This window comes from Vicia villosa, linkage group LG1 (genome assembly GCF_029867415.1).
Source record: "Vicia villosa cultivar HV-30 ecotype Madison, WI linkage group LG1, Vvil1.0, whole genome shotgun sequence".
NCBI lineage: Eukaryota > Viridiplantae > Streptophyta > Magnoliopsida > Fabales > Fabaceae > Vicia > Vicia villosa.
In genome coordinates this window covers 34,387,285-34,412,978 of record NC_081180.1, presented here as the reverse complement: position 1 = coordinate 34,412,978, position 25,694 = coordinate 34,387,285, and the positions used below count along the sequence as shown (strand labels likewise).

Sequence of the window (25,694 nt, the reverse complement as noted above, 5' to 3'; positions counted from 1 at the left end):
AGATGGAACAGCCCATGGCCCAAATCTACTCTAAAATTCTAATTTCTTAACAATTATATAATTAATAAAAAAAAAAGATTAAAAAAAGAAAACACACACCAAGACAAGTTGGGGCGGTGGATGCTGTCTCTATTTATCTCTCATTATAGTTAATAAAACAACAAGAAGAAGAACTTTGATTCAATCAACATCCCCAAATACCAGAAAACACAAAACAGACCCTTTTTTTCTTCATTTTCAAAGAAAACAAAAACTCTATTCTTTTCACTCGCATGCTTAACTTCAAACACTAACAACAAATACATAGACCCATAAGCAAATAATAAACAAAAGATCAGAATAATCTCCATCTCATCACTTCTCACCACAATGAAATCAAAAGTAAGAAAAGAACTCACCCTATGAAATACAACAATACAAAATTTCTTCAAGCATAAATATCATACGAGAGCCATATTTAAAAATGTGAAAGAGGTTGTGTGCGACGGTGAAGTGTGGAAGGTCGGCAATTGCAGTGTGTTCTTAATGAAGGGTTTGTGATTTTTTTCTTTCTCATAAACGTTTTTTTTTTTTAATTTTTGTTTTTGTAGATATATGGGCTTCAAAAAAAACTATTGGGCCCGAGCCTGGGCAAGTGCCCACCCTGGCCGGGCCCTAGCGTCGCCACTGAGGATAGGATGTGTCATTAACTAAATTCACAATTATATTAACCACAAAAATGTACACTATTAACCAATTAAATACATACTATTACCATATTCTGACATTAAATTATAAATGTATTAACCAACTTTTACACTTCATTACCCAATTTTATTTTACTATTTAACTTCTTTTTTATTTTTTTGAGAACTCATTAACATTGTATTAACCAACTTTATACATAATATTAATCAAAATTGATTTACTATGTAAGATTTAAAATTCAATGTCAGAACACTCGATAACCAAACTCTAAATTATATTAACCAAGTTTTTATATAAGTTATTTTAATATGAAAATTATAAAAAAGTTAAAATAAAAAAATTACTGTTCACTGTATTTGGGAACAATAACTACAGTAATATTTGGTTTCAAAATAACCTTATTCTTAAGTTTTTCATCCTCACTTTTCATTTCTCTACTAATCTTTGTTTCAAATACCGATTGAGCCACTAATATAACTGAAAGTGGTATAATATATATTAAAAAATATATAATATAGAAAAGGAAAAAGAAGGAAATGCACTTACTGTATAAAATATTTTTACACTGTCAATCAATAAGAGACATGCTTCTATTTTTAATTTTAAAAAACTATAATTACGTAGTAAATTAAAGCATTTTGATTAATTGTATGGGTAAAACTCTTATACACTCAGAGTGACTATACTCTATAGAAAAAAAATATGTAATATAGTTTCATTAAAAAGAATATAATATATTTTTAAAAATATTTTTGTAATTATATATAATAATGAAAAGGTTAGTTAATTTTTTACAAAGAAAAAAAAACAGTTTTATTAAAAAGATAAAAAATATAATAAATGAATATAGAAATTTTTCAAAAGAAAAAATAAAGTTAATACTTAATAGTGTGTGAATAATAATAATATGCTATATAGGAATTTATCAAATTATTCTTAATTACCAAATAACTTTTATTGAGTTAGTAGAATATTTATTCAAAAAAAAATAAAAAAAATATTTATCATTCGATTACAATAGTGATGAACCCTAAAATCAATTTGAAGAACATAATCAACAACAGACTCCCAAACAATAGAGATCCGACGGAACAATCCTGAAAAATGTGCATTAAAGACTCACTCACCATTACACTTACAGAATAGATACATTTTGGATCATTGCCTTTTAAACCCCCTGAAACTACTTTGTTGTACCGTCATTAAACCCAACAGACTCACACTCTTGCCTCAACCAGACTCCGCCACCGGTGCGCGACCCACCTAGCCGCACCTTCTTCTCTTCTCTCTCGCGCGTCGCATTTCTCTCCGTCTCCCTCGCGCGCAGATTGGTTCTTCTCCTTTCACCAACCTTATACACTCTCCATCAACATTCAACACTATCCAGGGGTATGTAATTTCTATCATTACAAGATTGAAGGTGTTTCTTAGATTTAGAATTTATACAAGAAAAATAGCCCCTCAAGTCACATGACAATTTAATAGGGTAACCAACTGGACAATTGCTTTCATATTTTTATCTCAGTTTCAATATTGGGGATTCATGTTGTTTAGATTATTTTAAATTTCTTAACCATTTCATTTTAAATTGTTTTACCATTTTATTTGCACCCGAGGCTGACTTTCATTAATGATCGATAACGAGATTGTTCCATGCTTAGGCAATTTCTTAATATTTTGATGTCGATGGTACTCAATGCTTGGTGTGGCGATCCTTTATCATGGATGATTGGTCTGACGTGTTTATTCTCTTATTTTGGGGCATTACTTCTCCCATCCTCAGTGGTGCGGAAGCACCCTATAGAAACCCGAAAATGTCCCTCAAATCCGGAAATGCATTTCTTGATGCATCCTAATTCCTAAATCACCACATTCCTTCCTAAGTGAGTCACACTCAAAAATAGTTCGGAAGTATACTTACGCAGGGAAAAGAACAATAACCAATGTATTTCTAATAAGGAATCCCCTAAGTGTGGACCTTTCTTATAGAGCAGTATGTAACACTAAGATTGAAGACTCGTCACACTCACTTCCTCCTTATCATCAAAATTTTGGGATCAATGTATTTCTAATACACTTGGCATAGCAAAGTTATAGCATGCTTAGATCAAGATCAAGAACTAACTTGTGTTTAAGATGATAAATTTTCATTGAAGGATATATTTTCAAAATCTAGGTTTGTAGCAAAGCCAATATATAATAAGTATTGCTATCCCATACATTCAAATACCAGAGGTAGTAAACTAGATTGTTAAGATAAACTAAGACCTCAAAGGCATTAACAGGATTTCCCGGAGATTGATGAGCTCGTTATTGGGTATTCGACACTGGAGTTTTTTGTTCGTTGCCCATGAAAAACACCTTGTTATGGTTAAATAATAAATTTTCCCAAAGAAGAAATCTAAGATTGAATATAGCAATTTGTTTCCACTTCCTACATTACACCTTGTTGTAGTAATAAATTATGAAAGTATTAATCCATTACTTTTCTATATGATATTATTACAGGGCAAGATCCTATTCTTCATTTTCCTGTGTTCTTTTCTCTACGAAAGTATACTTCCGGATTTATTTCGGAAGTAATCTTTCGGACTATTTTTTTGGCAAAATGGGGTGGCTCGCTCACGAGATATTGTCGCGTGGTGCGTCCCGAAATACATTTCCGCATTCTAGGGACATTTTTGGTTTTTCACAAGGATGCGTGAGCATCCCTAAGGGTGGGAGAAGTAATTCCCTGATTTTAGCCCCCTCACATATTGTATTTTTTTGGGCCTTTCCCTCATCTTATTCCAAAAACTTCATGTACACTACTCCTTTTCCAATCCGTTCACAAAGCATCACTCTTTCTCCTTCTCGTTCAGCAAACTTCTTGTGCATCACGCTTTCTCCTTTCCGTTAAGCAACCGCCGCCGCCGTCATCCCTATTGTGCCTCCGTCAACTCCATTGCACCGTCGTCGTCTATGCTCCTTGGCACTTCTATTTTTCTTCAGTACTCTTGTCTCGTCATCTATCTTTAATCTTTAGTTTTTCGAAAATTAACATTCACTCTTCATCTCATTTGAATTCACATGCTATAAATCTTCATGTTATAGGAACAAATAGACTAGAAATGTTTAATATGTGCACTCACAAGCTGTTTGTGAAAATGCCTCAACGAGGTTCTTACACATGTTATAAAAAAAATATTACTTCATGGTTTTGATTTTCTTCATATATTTATAGAGCTGCTAGATTTCTATAAACAACTAGATTCCTATAAGATAATATTGGAACTCATACAATCACCTCTAAATTTGACATTAGTATCATATAAATCTTCCTAACTTCTTCCAAGTGAATAAGCAGTTTTCAAGCTTCAAAATGTTAAATCCAAAACAACTCAAGAGTAAATTTTGTTCTGTTCTGATAAATAAAGCAGATACTACTTCATGGTTTTGATTTCCTTTGTATATTTTACAGAGCTGCTAGATTTCTATAAACAACTTGATTGCTATAACATAATATTGGTAGTTGGAACTCATGCACAATCACCCCTAACTGTTGACTTTTGTTATTTCTCCTTTTCGTTATGATATTATGAAATAACCCTTTGCTTGTAAAAATAGTGATTTGCATTTTTTTGTTTCAATTACCGTGTGGCAATTATTATGGGTTAAGGGTTGTTAATTTTGAACCAAATTGTTCATTCTTGTTACCGACTGGTTGATTTTCTTGGATGCCCTTATAAATTTAACTCTTGTTTGCAAGATGGTCATGGATTATTCTGTCTTTGTTATATAAAATGAAAAATAACTTCGGTTTTGGAATGGGATTTGGAGTTGTCATATAAATGATTTTAGTGGTCTAGTGGTTTAGGTTATATCAGACAATTCAACTTCAAAAAGTTTGGTTCTTAATTGAAGATTTTTATAATGACAGAGGTACTGTGTGTTCTTTGTTGCTCTCCGATTGAAATTTTAAAATCGGAAAAAATTGAAAATTGACTTGCATTGTGACTTTATTTCTGAGTTTTATCATATGCGAGGGGTCTGGTTTACCTTGTTTTGGTGTTTTATCATTTGTGAGTGTCTGATTTATGTTTACGTTACTGTTGCAATTCATGGTTTTCATAATTATAAGCCTTGACTGCAAGTAAGGAAAAGGGAATGATTTGATGGAAGACAGAGTATTTGTTTGAACATTAGGGTGTATTTTTTGTTTTGAGAAGTCGAAATTGATTTTGTTTTGAAAATTTTATGAGGTTTCAACTTTCAAGTTAACTGAATGTCAATATTGTTGAGTTTGATTATGAGATTTCTAAAATTTAATGTGCATATATTTAAAGTCTATTATTCCGTCCGTCTCATACCCTGTATCTCATAATAAGTGTCTTATTTGAGCTATGCGCGATTCTTAAGAAATCATTAGATGTGTTGATTTTAATGATAAAATCAATATCATTTACTAAAATGTCCTTATTAATTATAGTTAGTGAAAAAGTTGAATAGAGTGAAAGTTTATAAATAAGGGTATAATAGTGGAAAAAAACAAATGTTGTATTGGTATTGTAAAGAGATATTTATTTTGAGACAGAGATAAAGTGCAAATGAAACACTTTTTATGATACGTTGGGATAAAGTGCAAATTAAATTTTTTTTTTATTTATTTCTTATTTTGAGAATATTATTTTTTTAAATTAAGTTTTTTTTTTAAAAAATAACTGTTAACAGGTTGACAAATATTTTATTTTATTGACTACAAACAATAGTCAAATTGTACATTTAACTGATAATTTGGTGGTTAATTGACTCTATATTAAATTGTAATTATAAAGGCTTGTAAGGATAATTATCTGTTGATTAGATAGATAAACAGGTTAAAATGAAAACAATATTCTTGTTTTGTAATACCATTCACTGTAATTATTTATTTTTTCTATTGTTTGATTATAAACTGATTAATTGCTATTTTATTATGCAGCTAGGCTTAGACTTCAAGCAAGTGTCTAGTCTCATGCCGCATTACTTGGCGGCTCAAACACGATAGGGTTTTAAGAAATTGTTTGGCAAACAAACTTTCCGAAGATGGAGGAAGGCATGGAATTGCAACTTTCCCTTGACAAGCTCCCAATCAAGCGCTTGGATTCCATTGAAGAAAATGGAATTGAACGATTCCCTTTGTAAGCTTCTTCCTCTTCTCCTCCTTTTTGTTCCTCAACTAATATTAAGATCTTGTGAAACGTGCGAGAGAAAATTGTGGAGTTATGCTATCTTTCTTAAGAATGTTGAATTGAACTCTAATTTCTGTCTGCACTTGCATTTTGTAACTCCCTCTGTATTGTTGCAGAGATGTGGATTACGATGAAAAGCGGACCTCTCTAATCAGGCGAATTGACTTTGCTTGGGCCATTGAGAAGGATGAGGAGAAAAAGAAGCAGAAGAAGAGCTCAAAGGAGGCCTCAACACCATGGCAATGGCAAGGCATGGTGGAGAATTTGCAGTTCGCTCATCAGGAGCTCTCTGTCATCATAGATATCATCAACACTGTGAGTACTGCATGTTTCTCCCACAACAACAAATCATTGCTTTCATGATTTCATCTACATTTAGAAATCTTCATGACTTCTGACTAGTTCGAATTTCTCTCGTATATTTGTTTGCAACATTTGCTCTAAGCTATTTGGTTTCTGAAAAAGGTCTTTAAAAGCTCCATTTGAAACCTGGCTCTAAAAGAAAAATAAATAGTGTCTGGCTTTAAAAAATTATGTATGTCATCCATCAAAGGATGAAATTCAGCTGTGAGAAAATGTCTATGGATGTCAACTATCGATTCTTTAAGAAGTAGCAATTCCGGGTTCATCAAGAAATGGATGACTTCAATTTAGAGTTATCAATTCCAGACATCGGAATGAAGCGGCCGACCCCAAAAATGAGATAGCGGGATAGCCTCTATTTGACTATTTTTTAAACTAATTATATGAATAATAACTATTAGAACATATATTTAATGTAAAACTAAACAAATAACACAATACCCATAAAGATTCATAAAATCAAATATCAAAGCACAAGGCTTAATCAAAACTCTTAATCAAATTCAAAACATCACATCTTAAAATTCAAACTTAGAGTACTATTATATTAAAATTCAAACTTAAGAGTACTACTATATTAAAATTCAAACAAACATAGAAATCATAGATCGATAGCAGGTTTCAACCTGTTCCGGGCCGGGAAGCGCTCCGCTCCCGTGATCGCAAACTGCGACACGATGTGCTTTCACATAGCGGCTGGCCTACGCGCCACACCGCTCTCCCGGGGGATTGATAACTCTGCTTCATTTGGTCTTAATGAATCCATTTGCAAATTACCAAGTTTTTGGCATTCTGAACAGCAACCATGCTTTAGATATTGCTAAAGATTTTTTTCCCATGACACAGTTCATTATATTGTATGATATGTACAGGCTGACAATATAGGATGATGTTTTGTTAAAATTATTCTGCTTAGGTGGAAGCAAATGATGCAGTAGCTGTGGCTAGCATGAACAGGCCAAAATCATTACCAAATGAAACTTTGTCAGACCTTGCTGTATCTGCAGCCACGAAGCTTCAATGCTACCGTGTAAATACTCTTCTATCTTCATTTTTATTTTAAAAAATTTAATAATTCACTAGTTTGTTTCCAGTTTATTTATGTTCACAATATTAAGTTCCTCTTTTCACTGAAGTTATAGCTTATTTGCTTTAACTAAAAAATACAACTGAAAACATGGAGCAACTTGAGTCTCTAATAACTTGTCCATGAGTCATAAGCAAATTTGTATAGCTTTTACTGGGGTATATAATAAGCAATAAAGTTCATTTACAAACTTTCTTCTCTGTGCCAGCAAGTTGGGAAATATTTCAAGCAATCTGCCAAAGCTTTTGAACAGCAGGTTGCTCGGGAAGCTAGATTTTATGGTGCCCTTATCAGGTGATTTTCCACTCTCACCTTTGAATTTTAATACACCTATTTTGGTCAATGCTGATAAGAAATTTGAGAGCATGTTTAGATCTTACATGAACTACATTTCATTGTCTTTGGGTATGAAATAATTTTGCAAATCCCTGTATTTGTTCCATAATCAGCTTATTTTGCAGAATGTCTTGTTTACTAACTTACATAACTAGCTATCACATTTTGTGATAAGAACAGGTTGCAGCAAAACTGGAAAGTAAAACGGCAACGACAGACATCTTTAGTTCCAGGGAATGAAGGCTTCACTTTTGACCTCTTTGATAACTCGTATGATCAAGGAGCCATTTTTCGGTCACCTCATATGTCCACTGTTCGTGTCAATCATGATGCAGCTGGGATGCTGGCAATAAATGTGTCTCCCGAATTATGTCATTCTCTTCAATTTGGTTTTGTTGGTGCACAGCCAGATGACATACAGAAGAAATCCAATGAAGACAAATCCCACTTACCTGGTGAGGATTGCTTGGAAGAATCTGGAATAGAATCTTCAAATGATGAGAAGTGTGTGAAGAAAACACATTTTCTCCTTCGTGATGTACATAAAGCAATTTTCAACGAGCAGGTAGATTGCCGTGTCTAGTTTGTCCAGTTTACATGCATTGTGCATCTCATGTTTTAATATGTTGCTTTTTACTTGTTTCTTCTAGGTATTTGATCTAGTGAATCGCGAAGCATTTAGCACTTCTACCGGTTACACTCTGACTGGAATACGGGAAAATTATTTACAATTAAGTTTAGGTCAAGGAACCTCAGTGTACTTATCACTGGTGTCCTCTGGTCAAGATCGTCATACAGTCGAAGGTGAACTTACCAATAATGCAGATGATGCATTTTCAACTTTGGGATCGTCTGACATATTAATGCATGATGCCCAAAAAAACACTCTTAGGAAGACTGGGCAGCTTTCTAATTCTACATGCTATGAGATTTACCTTCAACAGATTTATCACGAGCATATATTTGGAAAAGGCAGCGAAAAGCAAATTACCTCTGGTAATCGTTTATCTGGTGCACAGGCAAAAGATGGATCAACTCTTCTTGGTCACTTTTTCATGTCTTTGTCTCATAGGATATTTTCAAGTAAAATTCTTGCAGAGCTGGAAAATGTGGTATTGCTCTTTTGATCTATAGACTACAGCTGCTTGTAATGTGGACATTTTGTTTAATATATTCTTTTTGACATCTGCAGGTCTTCAAGGTCCCTTATCTCCAACTAATTTCCAATCCCACGTGGCATTCTCGGGAGTCATCATGGACCTTATTCATGGAGGTTCCTTCATCTATTCTTCGTGGTTGCCAAATCAAAACTTCCGATCATTTTGATAAAAATGCTGTCAAGCGTCAGTTTTGGACTAAGGTCGTGGTAATTGATGATTGCATCAATGTTAAAGCAGAAGGTTCTCCTAATGTGGCAGGTCTGTTCAAGGGAAAATCTGAGGATACCCACTCAATAAACCAATATAATTGCAACTTAGTTGATCTTCCTGTGATTATTTTGCAGCAGGTAAAAGTAATTCATAAGATAAAGATTGTATTTATGTTGCTAATTTACATAAACTTGGAAAGCTTACAAGTATTCATGCATGCTTACTACCTTAATTCTTACAGGTGGCTAGCCAGATTGTTAATTGGCTATATCATGAAGCTCTGATGGTTGGGATAAAGGCAAATCGGGACTTCTTATGCTTATCGTTTGAACTGGAGCAGGGCGAAACACTTGGCCTTGTTGCAAACGTGGATCCAGAAGATAATGACGCCTGTATATCTTGGTGGTTAGTCATGGATGATAGTTTTGCAGAGGTGCAAAAGCTTAATACCAACCTCACTGATGGTGCATCTGAATATAGGAAATTCTTAGGTCCCTTGTCTCTTGATTTGTTATATGCTACCCTGATAGATGTAATTGCCCTTGTTAGTGGTGGTGGCCAATGAAGTTGTATTTACTCTCTTTGGTCTCAAACATAGACATTTTTTGTTTTGTTTATATATTGGAGGCTGAAGAGAGTACTTATGCTTGTTTTTTCTTGCATTGTCAAGTGGAAGAAGATTTTCGCGTCTCGGGCAACTATTATTGGACATCAATATATTATTTATCATGACATATTAATCAGATATTAGCTCTGGGAAATTTTATAAGTGGAAAGAACTATCTTTTGTAGGTAGAGCAAGGCTCACTAAGTCTGTCATCAAAACCTTACACATACTATGCAAACAACTTTATTACCTAATCCATTTGTGAAAAATTGGTAACTTATGCAGAAGTTACATTTAGGGAGATAACTGATAAGGATATAGTCAGAAAGCCCCCATTTGGTGTCTTGTGTTGTACTGTGTAAACAGAAGCATCTTGGACGTCTAGGATTATGGAAAACTCGAGTGATTAACAAATGCTTTAATGATGAGAGCGAACTGGAGACTTTGCACGCCAAACCTGCCCTAGTACCAAGGTTGGCGTTTCTTGTGTGTTGGATTATGAGTTTTGGAGTATTTTCTATGGGTTTGAAATTGCTTGGAAAAGGGGATTTAAGGAAATTATTGGCTGATTATGTATTTATTCTCAAATATTGGGCTGGTTTGGTGGTTATGACACATATCTCAACTTCGGGAACACTAATTCTTTGTAGATTTTAATAAGTGATGGATTTATATTGACTAGATGTTTTTATATTAGGCAGTTTTACCAACTCATTAGATTTGATGTTTTCATACTAGTCAGTTTTACCAACTCATTAGATTTGGTGTTTTCACTTTAGTAGCATATAAAAATTTGGTGTCTTGGGTCTTTCATCTTCCCTAGGACTCAATACTCCTCCTTAACAAGATAGACCGACTTCGCTAAAGACGTCATTAAGATTGCCAATTTTAGCGAAAACAAAAGCAGTAGAAGAAAAAACAGTGTCTACTCAAGAAAATCGAATATTCTTATGAGACTTGTGAATATTCTTATATGATTTTTTTACCTATATTACACTAACTTTTTAGGTACAGGAAAGTGAAACACCAAAGGAAAAGATAATTGCTAAATTAAAGAAATAACTCAGAAAGACAACACCGACTCTTCAAAAACTATGATCTAGCATGCAAAAAGACTCCACCAAATGTGTCAAATCAGTCACACACAATACTCAAGAGTTTTAGTTCTTAAGAGGTGCAATGATGATACTTCTGAAAAGACGTTTTGAAGCAAGGAGCGTTAAAGGCATAAATCTCCAGAAAACTAAAATATTTCTCTATCGCCTGTCCGAAGGTGATCTCAAGATTGGTGGCGTCCGAAGCTGACATAATAAACCTATGCCTTGCTAACCATAGGCACGAGCTTGGGGACAATTGTTTTTGGCCGGTCATATCGACCCCGACCGACTACTTTGATGGATTAATACTACTTCCAGAATCATCTTAGCACGAGCACTTTCCTCACGACGTTAACAAAGATCTCAACTGAAAGTACATTCAACGAATCTCCGCAATTAACTCCAAACAAATAACGAGTTTGTTATTTCTTTTTTACATATATAGAGAAGTTGCCAGATTGAAATAACAAGTTTCAAAAACAATTTTAATTCACTTTTCTCCCTCACACTGACTTGAGCGTTGGAGAGCTAACCTTGCAGGCCCACTCTCCACCGCGCTGAGGTTCAGATCCACCATCACTTTCAATCATTACTCCTTTTTTGATTATATATATATATATATATATATATATATATATATATATATATATATATATATATATATATATATATATATATATATATATATATATATATAAGGAGAGATCAATTACACCCCTAAAGAGTTACATCACGAGTTACTTCAACGCGCGACTACATCCCTTCGTCGTCTTCGGCAAACTCGTCATAAAGTCCATGGAAATGTTATCCCATTTCCACTCAGGAATGCTCAACGGTTGCCTCAGACCCAACAACTTCTGATGTTCAATCTTTAACTTCTGGCAAATCAAATAGGCATAAACAAACTCAGCTACCTCCTTTTTCATACCCGACCACCAAAACATCTTCTTCAAATTCTTATACATTTTAGTGGCACCATGATTAATACTCAGACCACTCTTATGACATTCTTCAAGAATAATCTTCTTAAGTTCTTGCACCTCAGGCACACAAACCCCGTCTTTGAACCTCATAACTCCATTCTCGTCGATCTTTAACTCATCACCTTTACCTTGATTGATCGATACTAACCGGTCAACCAATCCCAAATTGATCTTTTTACCTTCTTTGATTTCCTCTAGAATACCACTAGTTTGCTTCAACATACCCAACTTTACATTGTTAGAAGTTCTTTCATACAACAGACTTAGATCTCAGAATTGCTCGATTAACTCCAATTCTTGAACCATAAGCATTGACATATACAACGACTTCCTGCTTAAAGCATCAACTACGACATTGGCCTTACCAGGATGGTAATTTAAACCAAAATTGTAGTTTTTCAGAAATTTGAGCCACCTCCTCTGCCTCACGTTCAACTCTTTCTGATCGAACAAGTACTTCAAATTCAGTGCAGACCTTAGAAGGTTTGAGTCTAGCCTACAATAAATTTTTAAAGCCTGAACTTAGTTTATGACCTATTATAAAAAAATTTATCTGACCTGTCCTTTTTAAAAGTCTGACGCGACCTAAAAACCTATTTAAAAGTTTGTTTGACATTAATTTTTTCAAATAGTTTGTTTTACAAATAAAACTTTATGAACCAACCAAGCACTTGGGCTCCAGTGGTTAAGGGGCTCCTGCTAAGGACGTAATCCGGGGAATACCGGGTTCGATTTCTAGGTGGGAACAATGTTTGGCCAGTGCTCGTACCTCTTGGCATAAACTCTGGATTACTAGGGCCTCTTTCCTCTGGGAACCAGAGTGCGAAAGAAAAAAAAAACTTATAAACCAACCTATTCTATTTTCTAATATAAAAGTTTATAATAGGTCATAAGATCATAAGATCATAGACATTAATGAGCATTATAAAAGTCTATGACCATTAATGATGTCAATAAAAAAAGCATTAAACTGACCTAGTCAATATATAAAAGTTCACATGTTTTTTTAATAGTCTAATTTTATCCTATTTAATTAAATAGACTTTTAAAAAAAATTAAAAATTAACTTTTTTTATTAAATAGATCAGATCAGACCAAATCTCAAATAAATCAGTTCACGTTAAATATTAAATAAATCAGATTATAGTTCTACATAGACTAGTCTGATCTATTCCTATCTTACGTTAGATGTATATTTATTAGTTTGATAATAAAATTAATATGAAATGTATCATTATATAATTTAGTTTTAAAGGTAATGCATTTTGAAGTAATTTAATTTTTTTTTGTAATTTTGATAATTAACTAATATTCAATAATTTATATGATCAAATCTTCATTTCAAAACTTTGATAAATTAAAACTATTTGAAATCTTACACTTTCATAACCAAATAATTTAGTAAAAAAGAATAATAAATCTTTAAAATTGAATTCAATTCATAAATATTAATATTTTTATCGGTACAAATTTCATAAATATCAATATTGTTAAAACTAATATATTTTGTTAATAATTCTAACCTAAATCTTATTATCATTATTATTTCATCTTTTTTCTTACTCATTAAATTTGTTAGCAAACTCAAAATATTTTTCTTTAGAAAACAAAATCAAATTGAAGAAAACAAAAAGAAAACAAAATCTTTTGTTCTTTCTTTTCTAAGAGAGAAACAAAATCAAATCTTTGTCAAAAGTAATAAAAATAAATATTCAAGTCAAAAAAATTAACTATGAAAAAGATTCGAAGGGTACCAAAATAGGAAAAGAATCTGAATTCATTCATTGTATGAAAACGAAAATATTAATTTAATTTTTATTAATTAAAAGATTGAAACTTGGATTTGAAGAGTAGTCTCATATTCATATACCTTAGTTTCTTCTCATCTTTTGGAGAAGAAATCACGCATGCGCACATGCCTAACCCTCTTCTCCGTTTTTTCAAATCCAAGTTTCACTCTTTCTTCAAACTCTTACCAAGATCCTCTCTTTCTTCAAGATTCAACGTTCTTTGCCTCTTCCTCCAACTGGGTTCCCTCCAATTTCTCCTCACTATTGGTTGATTATTCAAATCCCAATTGGGATTTTTTTTTGAAATTATTATTGGAAGAGTTTTTGTTTCTGTCTAGGATTTTGGAGGTTTCATTGTCTTTCGTGGGTAGGATTGTTCGTAGGTTGTTTTTCTGTCTGACGATTATTTCTATGCCTGAATTGAATCTTATCCATGAGAGATTGATTGATTAGCTGGTGCTGAATTGTTGGGAAGTTTACTCTATATCATAGTGAAATTCTTAGAAAGATTAGATTTTGTGTATGGGTTTTGGAAATCATTAGTTATCTGCAGAAAAATTATTGATTTTTGTCACAATTGTTTGGTAGTTTAGAAGAATTGAAGGGTGGGGATATTCATAGGTTTTGGTAATTTTTGTTGTTACTAGTTGTTGAAACTTGGTGGGTTGTTTGTGTAATCTGTTGCATTGCAATGTCTGGGGGAACACCTACTGGGGCAGGTAGTTTGATGAGACAAAGACATAGCCAGGGTTATGCTAGTAGTGGTGATGACTTGGAAGATGATGCATGCTCGAGGCAGCGTTCTATTCTGCCTCCAAGTCCTCCTCCACCGAGGACATGGATCGAGATGCTGGAAAATTTTCTTTGGCTTGCTTCGGCTGTTTTTATTATTTACTATGGTGATCAGCATTCGAATTTCATATATCTCATGTGCCATGACGATCGCATTAGAAGGTAATAATATTCCAAGTTAGCTTTGTTGTGTTACAGTTTGAGTTATTTTTATAAACCGCTGCTGTCTTTTTAAATTATGTTGATGCTCATTGTTTCTTTGATGCTGGTGTAATTAAAGTTATGACTTTTTTGTTGTACCGAAGATGGTGGCGGGAATTTGTTTGCAAACCTTGATAGGTTAGCCTTCATGGTTAGTTTAGACCAGGGTTGTCAATTGCGTGTAGATTGTTAAAATTCCGCTATTCAATTGTGCTATACCGTCGCTTTTGCAGCTATTTGACAATATTTTGTGCTAAATAGTGTTTCGTGAATCAATAGCGGTTTGTCCAAATTCTGCTACACTATAGTGCTATAGCGGCTATTAAACAACATTTTATGCTAAATAGTGTGTCGCGAAACAATAGTGATTTATCCAAATTCTGCTACACTATATCGCTATAGCGGCTATTAAACAACATTTTATGCTAAATAGTGTGTCGCGAAACAATAGTGATTTGTCCAAATTCTGCTACACTATACCGTGGCTCTCGCGTTACTTATTAGTTGAAGATCTTGTGAACTGTAAAGCTAACCACATTGCGAGTCATAAACGTTGGGGGATGCTTAGCGAACTAATAGCCTGTTTGGATCCGCGGCGAAAAATGCTAGACGCGCGTTTTGGAGTAGAAGCTACACTTTGTAGCTTCTTGAAATCCCGGTGGGAAGGCTGCTAGACGCACGTTTCTGATTTCAAACGCTAAACCAAACACACACTAAGGATATTGGTTGACAGTGTTCGCTTTCATGTGTTCATTTTCATGGAGGTACTTGGGTCAAACCGTGCCTCTCGGATAATGTGAACTTTTCCATTCTATAAGGTGTGAAATTAAAAGGGAAATCAAAACATGAGGTGGGCTATGAGACATGCTTTTAATATATATCCACCATATACTTGGAGAAACCCCAATGTTTTGTTGCTTTTCAAATATGATGTCTCTTACGGTCTTACCTATTCATTTATTTCGGCAGACCATGAGGCAGGCATGCATGCATGCAAATACTAGATCATCAATCTTAAACATAAAATCAGTACATAACTCAAAACATGATCTCCCATTTTCGGTTTAACCAGCTGAGTTATCAGCTTGTACATATTTACTATGTATACGTTCAGCTAAACAGTATCCGACAAATATTTCAAACTGAATCGGTGTTATTTACGTACCTTCTATATTTCCTATTATATTTATGCCTGGTTTGGTGAAGTGTAAATTGAGTGTTTCTGTACCTGTTTGACAATATCTATATTTGAAATAATGAGGGCATCTTCAAATTTATTTTTGTGATTCATAGAGATCTAATACTCGGCTTTATATCATTATTACAATTTTCATGATCTTCTCCTTAGTTCTATTGCAGACTGCCTTTATATCTTGGGATGATAGGTGTTGGTTTGAACGTATTGATTTTCGTTTATACAACTATCTTGGCATGGAGCGTTCGGAGGTTTGATGAAAAATGGGGATTAAAGAAATGGGAAATAACAAGTATCACAGTGTTGCCGTTCGCCACTGTATTTGGGATAATCTCCTTTTGCTTGTAAGTCGCAACTATATCGTATATTTACTTCAATTGCATTTAACGTATAAGCGTTTCCCTGATTTGCTGACTCGTATCTTTCGATCCCCAGATTCTCCTTTGCTCTGTGGCCAATATGGGGTTTCTTGACAATTCCTCTTCTGGTATATCAACAGTTTTGTTTTCCATTTAGCACGTTATAATACTTCTGTCGGTTTTATTTAATGCCATACGTTAGAATTATGAATAAGTAATCTCATGCTCTTATGTTCTGCAGTTTACACTATTCATGGCATGCATGGTAGTAATCCCTTATCTCATATTTGGGACTCTCCGGCCTCAGTATGATGAACTCCGTACAGATTAAGCTTCTTGACAGTTGAATTGAGAAATAGTACTGACTTAGATAAAGAGTTTCTAACACACATCAAAGATTGATTGGTTGGTAGTAGATTTGTTATATGTGGTTTGAAGTTTTGTCTCAAATTAGTATGATGCGCGCTTTCCTAAACTGGTGCTAACCGTAAGAACTAAAAATTCTTTTGATCCTTACAATTGAGTGATGGTAACTCTGCTAGTCTTAGTTGCTACAGGTAGAGAGATATAGGACTTGTTTGTTGGTAGGTAAAAGTTTTCAGCTCTATCAATTGGATGCCTTCGGATTGATGATATCAGAACAGCATTTTTACATTTCCGGCTCTGTGTGTCTATTTATCGCCTTTTTGTTTTACATCTGTTTGACTGCTTCTCAAGGCATAATCAATTTGATCATGGAATGTCTGAAACCATTGTATGTCATATAGTGGTAAGGGAGGAATATCCATAAAGTTGAATGTAGTAATGAGTTGAGTTTGTTTTTTTCTGCAACATTTCATGTTAGGTAGTTATGAGGGGAATGAAAAAGTTGAATGGTGAAGCATGAGCCACAAAGAAATGGACATTGATTGTACACAACCATCTCATGGCCCCAGGGGTATGAAAATGACATATTTCGACATCAATATTATCAATAGTAATAAAGGGAGATGTTTGTGTTTGGTGCTAAGTAATAAGGCACTAAAAAGACATTGCTTTTGGGAAAGGGGAAGAGGGACTTAGCTAAATATTGATTGTGACTAATTAAGTTCATCTATATACTCTATCTGCACCCACCCTACTACTTCATTTATTGGCAAATCAATGTCTATCCCACTAGTAGTAACCATAAATTTGAATTATGCATCTTTTTGAAGAGTGCACATGTCTTACTTTTGATGTGTTGTTACTTGTTGGATGCATAATTTAGTTGATTTATTGATTTGACCCGCTATTGCTAAATGCTAGAATTTTCAATGAACTAATATTAGCACAAAGCAATATTGTTCCAGACTGGGTAAAGGTCTAACCAGAATGAACTATATTGTGAGGGTATGTGTAACGTTGCACACTTTTCTTTTGTTCCTCAGCCATCAATCACCACATGATTGAGATCAAAGTGAGATCTGGCAATCACCAGAACGATTCAATATCTGTAGAGGTTTAAAATAAATTTTATAATAAGACCTTTTTAAAAGAAAAATAAATAAATAACACTGGACAAATGTAAAAATATCACATTGTGCCGCCGAATCTAGAACATATGTTAAAGATGTAACCAAAAGAAAGTGCTAGTTTCACATGAAGCCTTTTATTTTCGCAGTTGCCAGCGGTCAAGTTAACCGGATGGAGGTGCATTTAAGCTTTCTAGATCATAATATTTTCACTAAAGGTTAAGGAGACACTACACTATTGTGAAGGAGAGAGTGGACCTAATTGAAAAGGGATTTATGAAAGTGTTTCTTAAAGAAGGAAATCGATTGCTACCAAGTGTCACAATGGATGAGAACATTTTTGAAAAGGGATTTAAGAAAGTGTTTCTTGAAGAAGAAAATCGATTACTACCAAAGATCACAATGGATGGAAATTTTTTTAGGAACTATGCAACCCTTGGAACGAGGTGTTAATCATTAAACACTTTGGGAATAATATATACTATCATTTGATGAAGGATAGGTTGAAGAAGATGTGAAAACTTACCAGAGGTTTTGAGATCATAGACATTGATAATATTTTTTATGGTCAAATGCGAACTGCTCGCAGATAGGGAGAAAATTGTGTTAGAAAGTTTGTGAATGTTTGATCATTATTTGGCAGTGGCTCAATTGACTTCAGACTTTTCATCTCCTCTCGCAAAGGTGGAGAATACTCTGGTTTGATTTTGATTTCCAAGACTTAACTTATTTTATTATGATGAAAGTGTCCTTCTTAGTTTGTCATATGTTGTGGGTATTATTATTAAGGTAAATATTAACACCTTGAATGTAGAGAGGAGAAGGTTTATGAGAATTAGGATGGAGATTATCTAACCTTTACCAGTTGTCGGAAAAGTCAATGTTAATGGTCATTGGTACAACGTGCAATATGAAAATCTTCACATTAGTTGCTCCAGTTATGGCTGTTATGGACATCACACCCGTGATTGTAAGAAAACACCAGATAATCTGACACAACCAATTGTTCCTACAGTAGCACAACTAAGGGGTCTGCCGAAAAAAAGATGATTTCCTCGAGCAAAGACTAACGTAGTTGCATTAGAAAGTGGGCGATGAAGTGCCAAAATTGTAGCAAGAGAATATGGAGAAATAGACGTAATTCATGGTAATTGGTTGGTGGTGTAAAGAAAAAAACACAACAAAAGAGTCATTTATAGTCAAGGGAAATCTTTAGCCAATAATGTACCTAGAGGTTCAGGGAGTTCTAAAATCAAAGGGATTGATATTTCTTAAAAGGAATAAGCGGTGACAGCAAAACTGCTGGATCCAATCAACTTGATGCTGTTTCTAAGAAACGACGATTTGATAAGAGTGGATCCACCACAGATGCCCGTCATCCAGCACGCAGAGGAGACCACGTGTCAAAGCCAAGTCTGCTATTTTGGAACCACGTCAAGCTATTAGTGTGTCTTCGCACAAAATTAGGCTATTCCATTCTACTTTGCTCTACTCCATTTCATTTTGATTTGTTCGCTTCCATATCATTTCGTTCTATTTCGTTTAATCAAGTTCCAAGAATCTTAACCTATATTTTTTTCCAGTTCAAAGTCCGCTTTAGAATTCAAATAATATTATATTTTCTTTTAAGAAAATATTAATGAGTTTAATATAGATATATCCTTAATAAAATGCATGTATTCAATTTTTCAAAAATTTAAAATGTCATTTTTTAAATTAAAAATATTTTTAAATTTCTTGAGACATGTCTTTAGTTATAGTGTGAAGGAAGACTGGTGAAGGAGCTCAGGTGGATATCATTTATATCAAGTAGTAGTAATTACCCTACTGTATAATTTATATTAATATTATCAAAGAAAGTCATGATTATCAAATTGTTACTACAAAGGGGTTAATCAATATAATATTCAAGTATCCAATTTGTCTCAAACTTTATCATATGAAAATTTGGTAGGCCCATTTTAATTACGTCATGTAATCAGAATTATTGCTTCAAATGAGAATATAAAAAGGGGTTTGTCTGCTTAATGGTGATGGAGTTTGAAATATTAGATTACACTTTGCTTATAAAGTCTTAAAAACAACATGTGACAAAGAGTATCTAGCTGGAAAGGTAGTATATATTTCATGTCAAGCATACATGAGGAATATGAAATCCCATTGATGTGGAAAAGTATGGGACACTCTATAGATACGTATCGTTTAAAATAAGATATTGTGATGCATGCACTATATATATGTCATTAGTTATTAGTAGTTGAGATTTAGGTATTATTGGAGTAGTTGTAGATTTTGAAAAAAATAGCCAGATTAATACTTAATTTTTCAATTATTTGTGTAAGAGTTATATTAGTGTGACTGTGTAGGAACTTCAGTTACATATACATTATTTCTAGAGCAGAAATCTCATTTGGAAGCAATGATGAATAAAAAAAAGAAGGCAAAAATAATGATTCATAAATAAACAAAAATAGATGTGACATGCCCTTTTTCTCCACTAGTAAATTTGCAATGAGAGGAAACACACTTAGTGCATGATCAGTAGGAGACCACGCCCATGAAATTCTTAAATTCCATTCGGAACTCAGAGGCATCAATTAATATCTCCTTGTCTAATTAGATTCTAATGCATGATGAAAAGATAAAGTAGTTTAACAATAGTTGAATGATCCCTCTCTTCTAAAATAAATGATTTAGTTGATTATTTCAGAGAATTTGTATAAATGAGATGAGTGGTGGAAAAATCCTATCATGGAGGGTATACATGAGTCGATTTGAATTGAGCTCAGAATCTAATTCATATTGTTATTTGTTTATCCATCTCTTAATAATATTCATTGAGACAAGTATATCACATTGTTCAATTTCATGACCGTTTTTAAGGGTGTACAAGGCGATCTACAACTAAGGGTCTCACACTTTTTCATGATTAAGTTATGGCAAAAAAAGTCTCCATACACATATTTCATGATTAATTTACGGTTAAATATAGTCTCTTAAAAAATTCACGACTTATATAAAGCTAATATCAACTTACATAGGATCTCTAAAAAATTTGAGACGACTTTGTTCATGTTGTTTTAACCCATAGAAAAATGTATTCAATTCGATGAAGTAGTCATCTTGATGATCCAAAATCATATACTTCAAATAAATTAAAATCTTTAAGGAGCCTCATATAGACATCATTATCAAGTGAGCCATATAAATAAGTTGTTATAACATCGATCATGTGCAAATTAATCTCTTCATGTGATACAAGGCTAATTAAATATTAAAATGAACTTGCATTCATTACAGATGAATATGTCTCATCAAAATCAATTTTAGGTCTTTACAAAAAAATCTTGAGAAACAAGTCCAACTTTCTATTTCATAATTTCATCATTCTCATTTTGTTTTACTTTTGATGCTCAATGTATCTTGATAAATATGAATATGTAAAGTGTAATATTGCTAATCATGCACTTTATGTGTTTATTTTGGTTGTAATTTGTATACTCATGTACTTGCTAATTATGATATCTAATGGCAAACTTGTTCTGTCAAACTGTTGCTGCAAATTTACTTGCCAACAGCATTGCTAATTATGATACCTAATGCCAAAATTGTTATGTCAAACTATTGCATTTACTTACCAACAACCTTTTTAATTATGACATATAATGCCAAAATTGTTCTGATAAATTTTGTTTTTCATTCATTGAACATCAAGTTATATTAAACAACAATTTATATTAAACATCAAGATACATTGAGTATCAAGTTCTATGGTTACATACTATTCTGTTAATGAACCATAACGGAATAGAAACTAGAGGTTGCGAGATGCAACGATGGACTCGGGCTTCTGATGCAGTGAGGGAAGAGTTGACCTGCAAGGTTATCACTCTAACACTCAAGTTAGTATGTGAGTAAGATGAGTGAATGTAGTTTAAATTTGAATTGTGTATTTGGAAAATGATGCACTTCCCTTTTATATAGTGGGGCGGTAATAACAACCCACTATTCTTTAAGCGTAGGATGCAGGGCGGCGTTGGATGAATCATGGATCCAATTCCCATGCGCCCTACCCCTAGATAATGCTCCTACCCTGCAAGTGGCTTGGTGGACTATTGCCTTCTCTAGGTCACGACTGTTGGGCCTTTTGTCTAACCCAAAATAGTAGCTCCCTGAGCCATTGTCTCTACTGTTAGTTCAATGGCTTTTATCATATTTTTACTTTTGTGTCGGATGCATCTCGACTTAAATGGAAAGTCAAGAGGCGACATTGATGTCATTGGGAATTCGCGCCTTATGTGCGTCTGCCTCATGCTATATATGTATTTTCGTAAGTTCTATCATAATGATATTTGGAAACTAAAATACTCGAGTGTTTCCTTAAGGTGATTTGGGACAATGATAGTGCTTATTATTTTTTTTGGTAAGTCACCGCACAATCTATGAAGAGTCAGTCCCACAATTTCTTGAGACGTTACATTTTCTTTCTATTTTTGTCAAATGTATTTCCATAACATACCATTTTTTGTAGCCGAAAGAAAAGTCAAAAATTGAAAGAAGTTGCTTCTGCTTCTTAGGTTAATTTCATTAGTTTGACAACTGCATCCAGCTTTTCTCGTGAGGGTAGTCTTGAGAGGGTGTTCCTCGACGTGGATCCTTTTTCAGACTGGGGTGTGTTAGCCCCTAATAAATATAAAAGGATTTGTAATAAGTATGAAAGGTGCATCATTCCTTTCTATAAGTGCACCCTTTTGATATTGAGTGTTCATTTTCCCTTCAACCATTTTGAAATAGAAGTTTTGAACCACCTAATGATTGTTCCTTCACAACCGAACCTTGTGAGTTAGAATTACATCAAAGTCTTCCAGTACTAATGTGAGTGTCTAGGGAAAAAACCTCTTTATCCATTTTCTTCAATTTCTTAAAAGTGCAACGTAGTTCAGCAAACCATGCACAAGGCCAGAGCTTAATAACATTGGTGCAGGTTACTCATTGTTTCATGAAGCATTCTGAAACTCGGTTCTTCTTGGTTGTTCCTCTCCATAAAGAGACTCATGCGACAATATACACCATAGGAACCGAGACAAAGAACATGAGTATCAGTTTATTTCATAAGAATTAGAACCAAGGTCATTTCCTGACAGGGAATTGATTATACGTCTATAAGGAAAGTGATCTATCTCAGGAGTAGCTTTATCTTAAGAAATAGATTATCACTTTCGTCAAAGAGTTGGGTTATGCTGGGGGTATCACTCGCCGATATGAAAGCTCAAAAAAAAGTTTGAAGTGGCTTGTTAAACTCGCCTACTGATGGACACTTATACTAAGGAAGAGTGGAATGTCATTTTTGGTGAGCTCCCAATAATTTTTTCTCTTTGCCCCCAGTTTTGTTATTTGTAATGCCCTTAAATTTTGATAATTGTTACTTGTTATTAGATGAAGAATGGGAAAATAATCCGCCAAATAAGAAGGGTAATTTAAGTTTCCCAGCTATTGATGGTCCTTCCAACACTTCAATATCACTCAATGCTCATGTCGACTAGGATGGTGGGGATTTTTCCTATGCCCTCTCAATCGGATTCTCGAGGGAGAGTAGCTTTGGGGTTTGTCAGAGATGTTGGCACTCTTAGCGATTCTAGAAACATGTCACGTTTTCTAGGTCCTCTAGCTCATGTATTCATGGCTAGGTCAAAACCTCATACTTCAAAAGAGCATCGAGAGTATACTTTATAAGAGAATTTCTCTTAACTTGCCAACCTAAACTACGAAGCTCTTAAATAGGAGTTGTCGAATCTAGCATATCACACTAAAATTCCTCTGTTCTGGCCATTGGTGGGGCCAGTTGTTGGGATGGTTTTTTATCTAATCATCGTCATAAGTAGAAACCACTACTAGAGAAGAGTATTTGTAACATGACACTTCAGCGAGATACATACCTGCAAGAATTACAAAAGGATTTTATTTCACTTAGCGGGATAGGTGATGCCTTGAATGCCTTCAATCTCCATGTCTCTTAAGTATATCATGTACAACTCTTGGTGAGGTAATTAGAAAAGAAGGATAAAGCTATGGCCACCGCTTGGGTTACTTTATATGCTACGAAGACATCTTTTTCTGTTGTTTAGGAAGATCTTAAAAACTTGCGCCTTGAGAATATATCTCTGGCCTAAAAACTAAATAAATTGTTTGTTGATGGTCTCACAACCGTAACAAAGTCTTTTAAGAACGCTTTATTGATTTCTTTAAAGGGACCAAGTACGATTGGACCATATGCTTAAAGATGGAAAAATCATTTCTCTTAGAGATTAGTTGTGTCTTTCTCCATATTTTTCATGTGTAAATGTATTACCATGCACTGGGAAGTGCGACTAAATGAATTTGACATTAAGATATTGCTTTTACCTATTTAAGGTTCATGTGTTTAATCTCGGGTTAAATGCTTTGGGCCTTGCGTTACTTACAAGGTTTTTGCTCGAAGTGTATGGGACGTCTCTTGGGCCGTGCCCGACCAAGGGTCAGTACCCACCTCAAGTTTAAACCATGTCCAAGGTTGACGTGTGGGAGACCCACCTTGGCCTCTAGAGTGGCCAAATACTAAGAGGGGGCGGGCTGGTTATTGTCTTTTTAGTGCTCTTACCACTTTCTTAGCATGTGTGCTTTGTGTTGTGGAGTTTTGATTGCTTTAGTCATACGCCCATTACATTTGTGATTACACCCTTGAATCTCTGTGTTGGGGCTTCGATCTCTTTGTTCGTACTATAAACTCGTCATTACCTTTCACGATCACAAAGAAAAGATAAATTTTTGAACTTATGTTTCGTACATTAAAATTGAAATATTCTAGTACACAAGATAGAACTAAAAATACTTGCTGATGACGAACAAAATGACAAGAAAAAGAAGAAAATTATCGACTAAAATCCACTAGCATTAAAGATATGGAGCCAGAAGATAAAGAGTGTCAAAGTAAAATTAATAAATTCATGGAATTCATGTTTCGTAAATTCAAAGAATTCCTAAAGCACAAAAATCAAACTTCAAGGCTTCAGAAGCAATGTGAAGAAAGTTTCTCGTCCATTCCTATATGTCAACAATGCGGAAAGAAAGGTAACATAAGACTAAACTTCCCTCAAAACCATAAAAGAAAATAAAATCAAAGAAAGTTCAAGAAATCCCATAGAAAATAAAACAAAGCATACATATCCAAGAATAATGACGGTATGGAGTCCTCAAATAAGGAAGAAGCAAACATCTGTCTCATGGAAAATTATCAAGACAAAGTAGTAACCTCTTAATTTTCTTATCAAGACTTTTTTCACATTCGTAAGAATCTAAAAAAAGAAACAAGTAAATTAGAACAAATTATATCTATTTCTAAAGATACTATCTCTTCCCTTGAGTTAAAAAATTAAAACTTGTTGAAAGAAATAGAAAGTATTAGAAAGAGACAAGTTGATTTAATTTAAAACTCTTCCTCATCTTACAAAGTAATAGATGAATCTATCAAGTTTGATCAATATGACATTTTGCAAAATAAAATTGATGATATTCAAAATACACTTGGTAAATTCACTAAATATAGAGACAGCTTGAATATTTTGTTAGGTAACCAAAGAGCGTCTTACAATAAGGCCAATCTTGGTTATGAACCTAAGAATAATAGTAAAAGATTTAGCAATATTTCTAATGCCCAACCAACATCAAAATGAAAAACCCTAAAATATGATTATTGTAATAAAGACGGTCATTTTGTCATTTTCTATTTTATTAAGAAAATCCATGAGAGAAAAGAAAGACAACCTCCTTCATACTTTTATAAAGAGAATTGTGAACATAAAAAGACAAAGATGTATGCTCATAATATGTATTCCACAAAAACTTATCGGCCACATCATAATTGTGAACATCTCAGCTGATCACAATCCTCAAAGTTGATGCATCATACAAATTGTAACCTCCAGTAGAGTGATACCATACAAGTATCATCAATTCTCCCTTATCATCCAACTTATTTCTAAGCTGCACCGATACCTGTTGATACGCTACAGAACCGAAAACTCTCAAGTGATTTAGATTCAGTTTGAATCTGGACCATGCTTACTCTGGTGTTATCCTCTCAAGTTT

The 25,694-nt window shown here is 33.9% G+C and overlaps 2 protein-coding genes across 3 annotated transcripts; both read left to right on the top strand.

The window, feature by feature from the left end:
- Window positions 1-1,710: 1,710 nt before the first annotated feature.
- On the top strand, window positions 1,711-9,822 carry LOC131633746 (mediator of RNA polymerase II transcription subunit 17). 2 transcript variants are annotated; one of them, XM_058904444.1, is made up of 9 exons: window positions 1,711-2,076; window positions 5,652-5,846; window positions 6,014-6,212; window positions 7,177-7,290; window positions 7,556-7,641; window positions 7,864-8,248; window positions 8,334-8,795; window positions 8,876-9,190; window positions 9,295-9,822. In XM_058904444.1, exons 2-9 carry the CDS (start codon window positions 5,752-5,754, stop codon window positions 9,616-9,618), a joined length of 1,980 nt encoding a protein of 659 aa, XP_058760427.1. In that variant the 5' UTR covers window positions 1,711-2,076; window positions 5,652-5,751; the 3' UTR covers window positions 9,619-9,822. The 2 variants fall into 2 exon arrangements, with proteins under 2 accessions (XP_058760427.1, XP_058760419.1); XM_058904436.1 differs by having other exon boundaries at window positions 5,648-5,846.
- Window positions 9,823-13,558: 3,736 nt separating this feature from the next.
- On the top strand, window positions 13,559-16,735 carry LOC131633738 (uncharacterized). The gene is made up of 4 exons (XM_058904428.1): window positions 13,559-14,484; window positions 15,883-16,062; window positions 16,154-16,205; window positions 16,319-16,735. The coding sequence occupies exons 1-4, from the start codon at window positions 14,222-14,224 to the stop codon at window positions 16,406-16,408; spliced, it is 585 nt and encodes a 194-aa protein (XP_058760411.1). The 5' UTR covers window positions 13,559-14,221; the 3' UTR covers window positions 16,409-16,735.
- The last annotated feature ends 8,959 nt before the right edge of the window (window positions 16,736-25,694 follow it).